Source organism: Cryptotermes secundus, unplaced genomic scaffold (assembly GCF_002891405.2).
Source record: "Cryptotermes secundus unplaced genomic scaffold, Csec_1.0 scaffold669, whole genome shotgun sequence".
NCBI classification, from domain to species: Eukaryota; Metazoa; Arthropoda; class Insecta; order Blattodea; family Kalotermitidae; genus Cryptotermes; species Cryptotermes secundus.
The window spans coordinates 323,891-337,232 of NW_019726235.1; the positions used below are offsets into that span (position 1 = coordinate 323,891).

Genomic DNA, 13,342 nt, shown 5'->3' on the forward strand with positions numbered 1-13,342 from the left:
ATCCTCATTCCACCAAATGCTCTGCTTCTCGTCTGTCATTAGGGGTTGGTGCAATAAACAGTTTAGAACCCAAGTACCAAGGAACTCGGTCTCACGCCATCATAAGAATAAAAGAATGAAGTCCTCGTTTGAAATAAGAGTTTCCGTGGCAGTTAGTGTAGTTGCATGTGCAGTCCAGTTTCCCTCAAGTTCAATTCCACTTTCCACCTCTGGTTGCTGAGTGTCACATTCATTTTCTTTGCTTTTTTACTTCATCACCGCAATGAGTGACGGCACAGACCATTGCGATCCAAAGCTTTCCGTTTTGCTGATTTCGGAGTCGTATTGGTAGGACTGTGGCCCTGAGGTCGACTCAGTACTGAGTACCAGGAAATCTTCCTGGGGTTAAATGGCGGTCGGAGCGTAAAGCTTACAGCCTCACCGCTATCTGTGAGCCGATTTTCTAGAAGATGTGGGAGCCTAGATATTTCTGAGTATTAGAAGAGGTTGCGCGCATAATGCCCACTGTATATTAAAGGGATGAAGCAGGTTCCGCTGAAATATGGCGAATTTTATGTTGATTTGGATGCACCTTTCGTAACGAATGAGATGAGTGAATAGACAAGTTTCTGCGTCTCTGTGGGCAGCATACCGGCTGCTCGTCGCAGTGCAACAGTTACGAAACGGCCTCCACTCTCTCTTTTCTATACAGGGTGATCCATTTAATTCCGTACCCAAATAAGAGCACTGCTGGACATAAAATATAAATCAGTTGATAGTACCAAGTTTCGGAAACTCGTCCCTCGTCAAATGTTCCTAAAGAACACACCGTTTCGGAAACTTGATCAAGTGAAAAGGTGGGAAGTGACGTACTCACGTTTATTAGAGAGGGCGAATTCCAGTCACATTATTGGAGACTGTGTGTGTGGGAGGAAAAGGGTAAAAAAGTACCTCTCGGGTCATCCCCAGTAGAAGGGGAGTGACTAGTAGCAGTCAGACCTCTCCTCTCGTTGTGGAGGAGGCGACATTTCAAAACACCCAAAAGGCTTTAAAACAAAAATACAGTCATGGGTCCCAACGCGATCCAAAACCAGGAACTACTGTGCCGGCGAGGACCAGCAGCAATTTAACCAACCGATAATCCCAATCACTGGACAACGTAAGACAGCTGCAGCTCTATGCGCGTCGGACCAGTCCTCGTCAGCGGCTTGTAATAAGAACGTTTAGAGTAAAAATTGTGGAAATTCCCGTAAACAAAGGAAGATAAAAAGTCAAAAAGAAATCTGTGGAACAAAATGAAAGACCAAACCCAGAAGGGAAACTTCATCTTTTGAAGACAGAAGTTCTTTCGGAACATTATATGATGGACAGGCCCAAAGAACTCGGCGATCCTAAGCGTAATTGTCGCTTCTATTGCTAGAGACTTTATCTATCTTTACCTTTATTTAAGAGTTCTATTTCTTTTTTGGTGAACTCGGCGTTGCTTATGTTTTATGTACGCTTTTAAAATAAGTTGGTGTTATTTTCACGTTTTGTTTGGTCGTTTAGCGTGTATTTTCTCATTTATGTGTTTATATTTTTTCATACGTTTATTATTTTATCTGGGTTGTTATGACTGATGATGTCCCATAGCCAGCCCCCATTTTTTGCGTTTTCAAGGTTTGGGATGTATAGAGTTTTATGTACTTGTTTCTGGTTATAAATTAACTTGTCATTTTTGTACGTATCTCGTGGGATTGTGTTTGAATTTTCCTAGACACGTTTTGCTAGGACGGTATTTGTGTTGCAGATTGACAGCTCGTGCTCTCCACGGGTTTCAGTAAGCCACGCTGTGTTGCGCATGCGAGCGGACAGGGATTTGTAAGTACTTCCTAAACTAAAGACGCTTGTGGTATGTCGGTCAGCGCCTCACAGATGTTAGCCAACAGACTTTTCACTTCGAGAGGACATTCGTGACGTGGTTCAGCGCTGTGTAGTCTGTGTTACTGACAACGTCGTTAAATAAACGTTATGTTTTTTTAGTTAAGTGACCCACTTTTTGCGCGTGGGTAGAGGTCACGGTGAAGAAACAGAGGAAGTGTTTGTTGTCAGAAAGGTAAAGATCAGCTGTGCTAAAAATTTCGCCTAACAGTGAATTGAATTAAATGTGTGTGTTGCCCCATGTGCATATCAGTGGATGTACTGCAATATATAGTCACATATGAAATATTGTCACGTGATTGCTTGACTGTATTCAAGGTTTGGGTTGGTAATATGATTTACTGAACGCTTACAGATCCGTGACTACCAGTAATCATAACCGTTTCACTAATACACACACTTAAGTCTTCTCAGCCTGCTGTGTCTTCGGCAGTCTCCTGGTAGCGGCTTTTAACGGCGAACATTGTCGTGCTTGTAACATTTCTGCACGGACCGCTCGAAAACCACTGCTTCCCATTATTCTATTCAATTTTTGCCGTGGAAACATGCTCGTTTGCGAAGCCGTTACTTGGTAACGGCTATTGTATAGTTGCTCATCTCACGGTCGTTGCCCAGCAACAGGTTTACGCGCCACAATGTGTGCATATTTCTACTATACCTGTTCCTCGTTTAACTTCCTGTTCCTTTACATCTGTAAGTTATGTGTTTCCATCCATATTGACCCACATATTTTAAATAAACGTTATTCTGCTCTCTTGTCCCCGATTCTCTGTTCCTATTGCTTTCAGTCTTAATCAGAAGCGCTTAACGTACATTTGCTCCCATCGCTCAGCTCCAGAACGTTTCAACATTGCAGGCTCGGAATAATCTTCCTCGCGACATGCGACATTTTCCCTGTCAAGATAGCGTATAGGAAGCTGCGCGCTTTCCGAATTTTGGTACATTATGGAGGGAAGTGACCACCTTTGCCCCTACTTCCCGTTGTAGCTTACAGTTGCCAGGATGTGTCCACAGCTGTTCGGAACGCTGAGGTGTAGTGCGATGTCCCAACACCTCTACTTGGATTCGAACCCCCCGTCGTAGCCTGTATTTTCGTTGAGCGAGTCATCACAGATGCTTGTTTGTGAAAGAAGTTATATCGTGTTGCTCACTTCCCAGATCGCCAGAGGCAACTGTAAGTGCAGTAAGCCCACACTAATCCAGTTACAGTTAATCCGGATCGAAATCTGGAAAATGAAAAATGCTGTTCGTAGTTGAGTACATACTTTAAGAGACACGCGGGCTTTCGGAGCAAGAGGACTTTCAGACTCTGTTGAGAGCAGCTCGAGAGACTGAGACGACACAAGAAAATATCTAAGACTGACTTGATGTGGATGAAGGAGCCCCCGGATTTCAGCTTGTGACTGAGGAAGAAATTTCTGCAGTGATATTTTTTATTTATTTTCGTCAGCACTGCATATGTTATTAAAATATCCATTAATTTGTTTTGTAAGTTTTTTTTTTATCTTTTGCTTTATTCGTCTGAATGACTCCCCCCCCTTCTCAAGTTACTCCGGATTAGCGAGGCTTTACTGTAGTCTGTTCACTGTTTTGCTTAGGTCCGAGGTGGGGTGTCTTAGTCCCGTGAACTAGGATGAATTCGTCTGTGGGAAGACATAATCTGCGAATTGTGAAGCAAAACAAGCGTAAGCAGTCATAGCTATCATCCGACATTTGTCTAGAGCAGTGGTCGGCGAACCGGGGTAAATTACCCCAAGTGGGGTAAAAATGAAATTCTTGGGGGTAATGAGGACTTAATAGACATAAATGAAATTGTATAAAAAACGCGTTCCTTGTTATGACAGAAATTTTTCTTCCGGCATATAACCATCCGTAACAACGGCTGCTACGGAAATTGTTTTAAAGAGTCCATCATGGCAGCGTGACGTCATCACTAAACACTTCTATAGATAAACGCACCCAGCGTGTTGTGGACGATAGCGTTTGGATCAAAGCTTTTACGAGTATATTGGAGACAGAAAGCAGAACAAAACAAGATTGCTGCCTTTTCAAGGTTGGCTTTGTTTTTGGAAGATTGTGAAAATATTACTTTTGACGACATCAAGGACACAGTTATAAGGCATCTTACCAAACTCAAAAAGCGGTTCGATGATTACTTTCCAGATCTCGATTCACATAATGTCAGTTGGGTTGTAGATCCCTTTAAATGTGAAATTGCTGATGTACCAGAAGAGCCTCAAGGTTTGGCAGAGGCACTTCTTGAACTTCGATCCAATAATGAAGCACGTATTGAATTTGAAAACAAGCAGATCTGTCATATTTTTGGATGTCACGAGCTGTAAATGCTTTCAAAATTGCACATGAGGAGGCAGTCAAAAATTTGCTGCCCTTTGCAACAACCTACCTTTGCGAACAAGGTTTTCCCACTCTACTGAACATAAAAACAAAGCAGAGAAATCGATTGGACCCCGAAGACAGTATGCAAATTGCTCTGACATCAAAATGTCCCAATTTTGATGTTATTGTATCAAAAATGAAACAACATCATTTCTCCAAAACCTGAAGTGAAACAAAAATTTCTAAGAAATCCTTTTGTTTCATAATGAGGATATTAATTTACTCGTATTTTATTGCCTTTATTTTATACTTTTTATATTTATAATTATATTCTCCATATAAAAACCTTTTGAATCTGAATAATCTATGATTTTCTCTCTTTCAAATCAAGGGGGTAACGTCGGCGTAAATAAATATATTTTGGGGTAATAAGTAAAAAAGTTCCCCGACCCCTGGTCTAGAGGGTCTGAAGAAGAAAACGTCAGAGTCCTGAGCCTGGCCGACATTGCAAGCCAGGACGCCGCAATGCGAGGCAGCCACAATATCGTCGCGACGCAGAAGCTAAACGATGCGCAGCAGTGAATCAGCTTCTGACTTATATTCGGCACGTTCCCAGTTCGAATCTCAGCCGCCCTCCGTCCCTCTTGGCAAATGTCACGGCCTCTTCCTTGCAGACGCTTTCCAAACCAGTGCGCATGCGTACTGCAGGTTGCTGTAATGGAAATCGGTTCAGTGACCCGGGCTGCCTCCCTTGGCGGCGGCTCCGATAAGCCGACCGCACAAGAACGCAACTGGCCACGTGTTTCCTATCTTGAGAGCAGCGGCAGGATGATCTAGGCAAGTGGCTGTTCCGTTCATGACCGAGGGAAGAAAACGAGACAAGTTGGTTCATAGGATTAAACTTACCTCACTCGCTAAGCACGGTGGCTTTCGTGAAGCCCAAGTCAGCCGAAGGAACTTCTTCAGCGTCGCCGATCACATCTTCTGACCTCTTCCAATTCAGAAATGTTGTATAAGAATATGAATCTTGTAGGTAACTGGCAGGGCTCCTTGGATGGGGGATTGGCCATCAGAAGGCTTCTACCCACACAGAATAATAGAAGACAGAAAGAACGCTAACAATCATTTATGCTCCGATTGGGATTCGAACCCACCGATTTACAACACAACTAAATAGAAAAATAGCGAAACCAGGATGTCGTATAACGAGATGTGCATAGGCCTTCCGTGAGTGTCGATCCCATTTGTAGTTTCAACTTTTGCAAGATCCCCCCCCCCTTTCCGTTTTTCTTCCGATTGAAATCGAACAATCTCTCGCAAGCTGCGGGAAATCCGTTCCCGAAGAACGCCACTGTTGGCAACCCCACGCCAGTTGGCTGGACTGCGCCTCGTCTTGGCGCTCAACAGAACCATCACGTTTCTGCGTTCGTCCTTATCTAGTACTTCTCTGTGCGTAAATACGTAGATTGAAATCTGCAGATGTGTCAAGTCAAATGAAGCGATTTCCAAAACTAGATACACGTGGAAATCCCCCAGATATTTAAATCTGTGATCGGAGAGGAATTGCTGTACATCTGAACTTTTATGTAATCTCGCGCGTGAAGCAATAGCTCATATTATCCAATTTGGATCATGATTTTCTGTTTCTTCCACGCATTTGAATGATAATTCTGACTGCATATCTTAATTCACGGCCAAGTGACCGCAATCTGACTGACAGAAACAGATTAACCGGGAGTCTGCTGCCCCTTTTGTACCGAGTAGGCAGTGATACATTAGAGTCCGTACAGGTACACATTTGTCTGACACGGTTCCAATTCATAATGGTCCAGAGCAAGGAGATGCTTTATCGCCATTGCTCTTCAACTTGATTTTGACTACGCCGTTAGGAAATTGCAAGGAAAACATGTAATGGGATACATCAGCTGCTGGTCCGTGCTGATTATGTAGCTCAGTTCGGAGATACAGACGGTTACTAAGGAGGTTTGTTTAAATGTAAGTGTATGTTGATATGTCGTCACCAGAATGCAGGACACATTCGTAACATAAATATAGCTAAGAGATCGTTTGAAAATGTGGCAAAGTTCAAATATTTAGGAGTAACAGTAACAAATCAGAATGTGATTAATGAGAAAATAAAGACGAGTAATGACATCACTTCAAACCTCGCAGGAACTGGTATGCTCTTGCGTACAGAAATGCACTGCAACCAGAGCGTCACAGACGTTCGACTGAAATTTTCGGAATCACCATAACTATTTTGTTAGAAGCAGTTGAATCTCATACGGGTCATCAAAACGGAAACACTTGTTGTGCTATGTTGTTATAGGTCCGAGAACACGCCTAGGAGTTGCAGCTCCCGGAAAGGAGTACACTCTTCCTCTCGTGTGCAGAATCCAAAGGACGATCCGGAAGGGAAAGATAGGTACAGACATTCTGAAGTTGGGGCAAGCATAACGGCAATGCATAAAACGATTAGGACAACGTAGAGGAATAAGAAAAATTGTTTCTCTTGATCTTTTGCTGCAATTATCTGGACAATGTCACAAGTCAGCACAAAGTGCAAGGAGCCACACGCGCTCGCTCACACAGAACGAAACAGACCGTTGAATTCCCAGAGAAAGCTAGTGGGTGTGTTTGAAAATCACCCACTCTTCGGCGGTCTCTGACCGACACCGCTATCATGCGGGTGTCCAGGAAACATGATGGAAGGGCTGTGAACCCCGGACAGAAACGAGGGTACATTAGTTACATTTAGGCGACACGAACGGCCAGAACTAACCATATTCATTCGGTGATAGCCAGAATTTCGTATTGTCCCTTGATAGACATTCTGTAGGCAAGTAAAATGTGTATACACAACCTTGCCTTGTGTTAACAGATATCCGCACGACAAGGCCTGAATTAGCTTGCCGACCCAGCTAAATGAAGACTACAGAAGATAATGGAGTCCTAACGTTAATAATATAACTCAAGGCGACAGCAGAGCCTGCAAACCGACGGACATGAACAGAGAGCAGTCGGACCAGGACACCAAGGACAACCGCTGACACTTGAGGCCGGAACGAGTCAAGGAGCCGCTCAGCTGCCCGAAGAACGGTTCCGTAGCCTCGTGTCAGGAACACGGAATGGACCGTTCGCTGGACACTGAAAACGGAATCAGTTATCATTAAGCGAAGACTCCAGAATCGAGATAATGCGCATGTGAAGACTATCTGCTCCTGTGTCATTTGCAAATGGCGGCCCACGGGCTGCGTGTGGCCGTCGGACTTGTCGGTGGGGCCCGCGAATAGGCTTCTCTAATATAAAGTAAACTATTTAGTTAAAAAACGTTCCCTAGCAGAAATATGGGCACTGCAGTTTGTTGCACACCGGTGCAGACACGTCTGGTTTCCGTGCCGGGTTTCCGCACACGCCATCGCCACGGTCCTGTGTTGAAACCTTTCTAATGGAGCAACTAATGGAGACATGTTGGCTTGGACTCCAACCCATGTGCTTAGCAGCAAATTAACAATATTTCCCGTCTTTTTGTCTGAAAGGGAACATCTCTTCTTTTTAACAATTTTTCTACGACCCGCCGTTTGCTGTTATATAGCCTATGTACTGTATATTATTAGGCAGTGTACTATATACGCTATTCGACGTTACTGTAAAGAATTATGTAGTTTATTTAATGATGTTTATTTAATTAAAAGAATTAAAAATAAGTATATTGAGATGGGCAGGATATGTTATAAGGAGAGAAAATGAAGAAATTATAGAAAGAATAATGCTTGTAAAACTGGAAAGGAGAAGAAAGAAAGATAGACCAAGAATGAGATGGCTGGATTGTGTGGCTAAGGATTTGAGGAACTTGGATGAGGTTAACAGGAAGACAAAGGCGCAGTAGCAGGATGGCTGGAGGAAGTTTTTAGAGCAGTCCAAGACCCACAAAGTGTTTTAGGGCCACGCTGTTCAGATTGAAATGTTTACTTTTGCACCCCAAGTTATGGTCATTTATATTGAAGCAGGTACTCTGTGGGCAAGTGCTCGTGACCTTTAATGTAATGGCCGGCATCTCTTTCGGCTGCTAAAACTGTTTCTGTCTTCAAGTGAGATGCCATTATTCTGACTGCCGAGGGTTGATCTGAGAGTGGCGTTTACATATCTGTCTGTGTTTGGCAGAAGTGCAGATGCAGTTGATGTTACGCTATTCCGATCGGCCAAAACGGATTAATTGTCCCAGTTTAAGGATTTCTTAAGTGGTGTTGATTCTAAATACGGCTGTGCTCTCTGCTGTTTACGGATTTCCATTAGTTTGAAAGCTATAAAAGTACAATGATAGAAGTTGTACTTGCTTTAGAACGTAATAATGCAGGTTTGAATAGACTGTCAGGTTTTGTCTGAAGAGACAAGTGACTCATCTGCCTGCCTAAATGCCATGTGCCACATAAAGTGTGTGTACGCAACTGTGAACAGCGTTTTCATATTCTGATCCAGATTATCCGACACCCGGATTAACTGTAACCGGAGTAGCGAGGGTTTACTGTACCTTTTTTCAGGAATGTGACGAGAAGCAGCTCAGTGAACTCCATACTCACGCTCCCTGCTTCTGTAGGACGCAGTTTGCTATTTTCGTCTCTGTATCAGGCCTCGCAAGTTGTTTTCCAGAAAGCTTCCATCTAAGCTGTCACCTGTTGGAAGCATAATGTATGCATCGGCGACCTCTGTACTCGGACGACACTCCGCTAAGCCTAAAGATAGCTTAGCGTTTTGTCTTGCAATCGATATGCCCAGCTGGTATTCTCCCTTGTCAGGGCGTCCAAGGAGGTAGCGAGTGTGTAAGCAGGGAACAGTACAACAGCTGTTGCTTGGAACCAGCCTTGTGGACACGTTGTTTCGCCTGCAACTAGAGAACACGCAGTAATGGAAGAGACGTTTTCTGTGCAGTCCGTGCCGGCTCTATATAACGAGGACCAGCTGCCATACGTGAGCCCCCGCCTTGAGGCGGGTTCGAATACCTCCACCGTAACCCTGCGAGTCGTACGATGCGACGAAAAGGAAACTCGATGCCTGGGGATATAAGTGGACCACCTTGTTCCTGGGGGATATAAATACGGGGACCTGGCCCTCCAAGTTGGGGAAGTGTCGAATCTGAGACGTGCTACGGCGTCACAGAGGAAATACAGCACCTGGTTCTGTCCAGGGAGAGCTGTCAGGGCGTGGGCTAAGTTCTGTAGTGTCGTATCAGTTTTGAGGCTGACGGGAGAACTGGCTCGGGGCGTGGGTGTTAAGATTTTGTTCCTCATCGGGCCTTGAGGGATAAAAGAAAACGACATGGAAACTCGGGACATCCCATCTTTCAGCCGAGTGTTGATGTTCTGACCTTTCTCGGATTCGAACTAGGTGCGGCCGCAGTCGTTGCCACTCGCACCACGTATTCTGCGTACCATGAGCGTCGCGCACTGAGTAAATGAAGAAGTTTCCTGTGTGAGACTTGTCAATCTCGCGCGTCAGATTTCGCGTCGGTGATGCGACCGGATCTGATTGTGTGAACCTCTTATCTCTGATTACTGACGTCATTACGATTCGATACTACATGGCTGATGTCACTGGGTTACAATATTGCACTTCGCCTTGATGTTAAGGCTGTTGCACTGACCCGTCCAACAGATGTCTCTGACAAATGTCCGACACCTGATCTGCCAGTTCTGTTCATGGCGGCGGCCACAGGAATATCGGATTTAAGCGGCAACAGCTTTGATAACGCTGTTCCAGATACGCGTGTCTCTTCAGAGTAAGCTGACGCATGCAGGAGTCGCTTCTGTCCCATGTGAAACTACTCGTAGCTTGTAAGATTTGAGGCTTTCACGGCGGTGACTATGAAGAAAGCAGTCTCCTGAGATTTTGCGCCGTGTATATGTGGTGTTAACCGACGTTTCGGAGGAACGTATCGCCTCCATCTTCAGGGTAGAAGGAAAAATATAAGAAATCCGCAAGCGAAGAGACCGTGAGAACCGGTAAAAGCAAACCAGTCTGCACCACATATACACGGTGCAAAATCCCAGAAGACTGCTTTCTTCATACTCGTAGCTTCTCCGTAACCCTGTTGTTATATTGCAGAAGGTTAGCACAACCAAAAGCGACAGGTTTGAATCGTATTCTGAAGGACACCTGTTCGAACCTCCTGTTTGAGATATCCAAAATTCGGAATGCTATGCGTCGTCATGAGGTAGTGACCGTAGATCGTTACTGTACTCTGTTTGCGACGGCAACCGAGTCGCCATTTCGGAGATGCCGTTGACCACTGTTAAGATTCGTGCTTACTCAGAGTTTGACGTGATCCTTAGAGAAGCTTTACTCTGCTTCTACGAAGCACCTCCTGACTTGGTATTCATCATTACACTTCATTCTACGCGGAATTAACCTACCCCTTTGCTAAAGTGACTTTAAATAACATAGCGGTAATAATTCTTGTTTTTGTGGATAGTAAGCCCTCGTTAATCCGGGTTAATTGGGAAGGAGAGGTCTTCCAGATTAAGCGATAATATATTTAGTGAAACAGTAGATAGCCCTAAAAGACAAAATATACTTGGAACACGAATGGGAAATTTAAAAGAAACTCGTGTAGTGCTAATGAAAATAAATAACAAATTATCACTGTAGAGCCTTTGTTTAAAAAGTATAAAAAGACGGTACATTTGTTCATCGATAGAAGGAGACGGGATAGCGCAGTTTGTATAGCGACTGGCTACGGGCTGGACGATCGAGGGGTTGGAGTTCGAGTCCCGGTAGAGTCAAGAATGTTCTATTTTCCACGTCGTATAGACCGACTCTGAGGCCCACTCAGCCTCCTACCTAATGGGTACCCGGGGTCTTTCCCAGGGATAAAGTGGCAGGGTCGTGGCCACCTGCACACGTCATGCAGCAACATGACAGTGTTCTCTGGTTTCAGGGCCCAATGGAACTGAAGAAGAGGCTGGAGGAAGTTCGTCTGCTGGAGTCGCGCAAGTCTGCCCGCCTCATGGACCAGGACACGGACTTCGCGAGGCTGGCCGACATGTCCGGTGACCGCAAGAGACCGTCGTCCCACTCTATCGATGTGCCCGCAGTGCAGGGGTGAGTGTGGCTTAATGGCGTAGACTCTGTAAGCAAGGAATTCTTAACATGCCCGTAGCAAGTTCCTCTGCTCTCTAAAGCATTCAACATGCCGGATCGCCTTTACGTTTCATAAGCAACAAAACTGTTCGGTTGGTAGCCCCAGCAGCGTATACCAGTTTGTACTGTCGGTAATTTCCAATTGTAACGGCAGTGCGAAGTACTGTGGCGTACGTAAGATATATGGACCTGACTGGTTTTCATTGTATTCGAGATGACATGGCACGCATCTGGTGCCTCTGCCTATACTCAGAGCATAAGTAGCGAAACGATTCTGAGGTTTCTTAAAATTAGCGGCGGTGAAATTGCATAGGCCGATTTGTTGTATATAGTACACGGAACAGTGCTTTCAGGATGTGTAGGCATGTATGGAAGTTATTCCCGTTCGCCGTTGTTTAGCGTCCATAGTGATCCCTTGATGCCAAGCAACAAGACAGTGATTGACAAAAGAAGCATTTGTCGCTATTCAAAGTCGCCTAGTAACTAGACGGAAAGACAGGGAAGGCGAACAGTGAACGCCACAAGGTTGCTTAGCATCAACAGCAGAGGCTGTCAGGGGAAAGTTCTGGGTTCGGTACTGTTGCGATGTGGCAGTGTGCAGGCAGCTGACGAGCTTGGGACTGTCTGCAGAGACTTGCTTGCGTGCCGGACTTGCACCGCTAAGGGGAAAACATCTTGAAGTTTTCTTCCTCCAGCCTGTTCAGTGCGACTTGGTGACATTTTGAATCTCGTTAGTTCTGGTCTTTTGCATTACTGATGGAAGCTAGGCCAAGGAACTTTTCCCTTTGGTCGCTATAATATTTAACAGTTCATTGAAGACTGGTTATCATTTAGGTTTAATTTTAGTAAAAAAAAAAAGAAGTAAAGCTATCCCTGTAGCAGGCCGTGAAGGCCCATAGGGTTGTGAGACGTTGAGGCGCCCACATTATCTAGACAAGCGGATCAAAGATGGCGGTAAGGTTGTCAGCCTTACGCGCCGGCCGCGCTGAAGTCCCCAAGAAAATTAATTTTAGTATGCCTCTAGTTTTAAAACAGGGATACAGTCCGTGATGGCCCAGAGTAGGACCCTGGGCACTAGCTGTGAATCAGTTCTTGTAGTTGTATGTTATGTTGTTGCTGGCAGCAATGCAGCAGAGATGTGTGGAACTGGTTGGCTTCTTAATGTCTGGAGCCATTGCGAGGAGATGTGTCACATGATGTATACTTAGTGCAGAGCTGCTGTTGTGTAGGCCGAGTGTTAAATCGCGATTATTTGATAACGTTAAGATTTCTTTATTTACTTCCCATCTAGAGAAGTAGGAAGAACTGTGGCCTGCTTTACGTGTATCAAAACTCTACTTTTCGTAGATTAAAATTAATAAAAGTGACTGTACGAATATCTGTGTGACAGTATCTGCTGTGAAACGTCTGCGTTTCATTAATTATCTTCTATACACATTTCGGACTTATGCGCTTAACAAGAAATATTCCATTTCGCGCCTGTCTGCATTCGGTAGCCCGCAAATCAGCATACATTCGTAGAGCAGCAGTGTAGTGTTTCTCTTAGAAATAGGACACTTAGTACTTGGTCCTGTTTAACTCTATAACACAATAGTGTGAGTATTGCAATTACAGCAGTTTGTAAATTATCTTACCTTAATTTTGAGTTACATGTTCCTGTAAAGTATACTGCAAACAAAACAAGTCAGCGTTTTGAGTAATGCAGACACGCCCTGTGCTCTACGCACTTGAGATTCGTTCGAGCTTACGTGAGCAATCTGTCTAGTTCCCTTACCCTGCCTGTTGACTGGTCCTGAGAGCTGCCGACGCCTAGCGTCAGGCTCGGCGTTACTTCTTGTGAACCCATTTGCTGCGGCACTTCATGCTTTAATTTCACTCGCAGACGCCTTTCGGTCCGTCAGCCATATGAGTGCCACTTAGATCGGTGTTCTCAAGGGCCGTCACTTGCACTCACCGCGGACGTGGGTGC

At 44.8% G+C, this 13,342-nt stretch overlaps 1 protein-coding gene across 3 annotated transcripts in view; it reads left to right on the plus strand.

The window, feature by feature from the left end:
* Positions 1–13,342, plus strand: part of LOC111864072 (zinc finger protein 704) — a 201,267-nt gene that overhangs the window by 42,690 nt on the left and 145,235 nt on the right. For all 3 annotated transcript variants that reach the window (XM_033751314.1, XM_033751313.1, XM_033751315.1), the window contains one exon: positions 11,171–11,334. In XM_033751314.1, the coding sequence (XP_033607205.1) occupies positions 11,171–11,334 (164 nt within the window). The remainder of the gene's footprint in view (positions 1–11,170; positions 11,335–13,342) is intronic.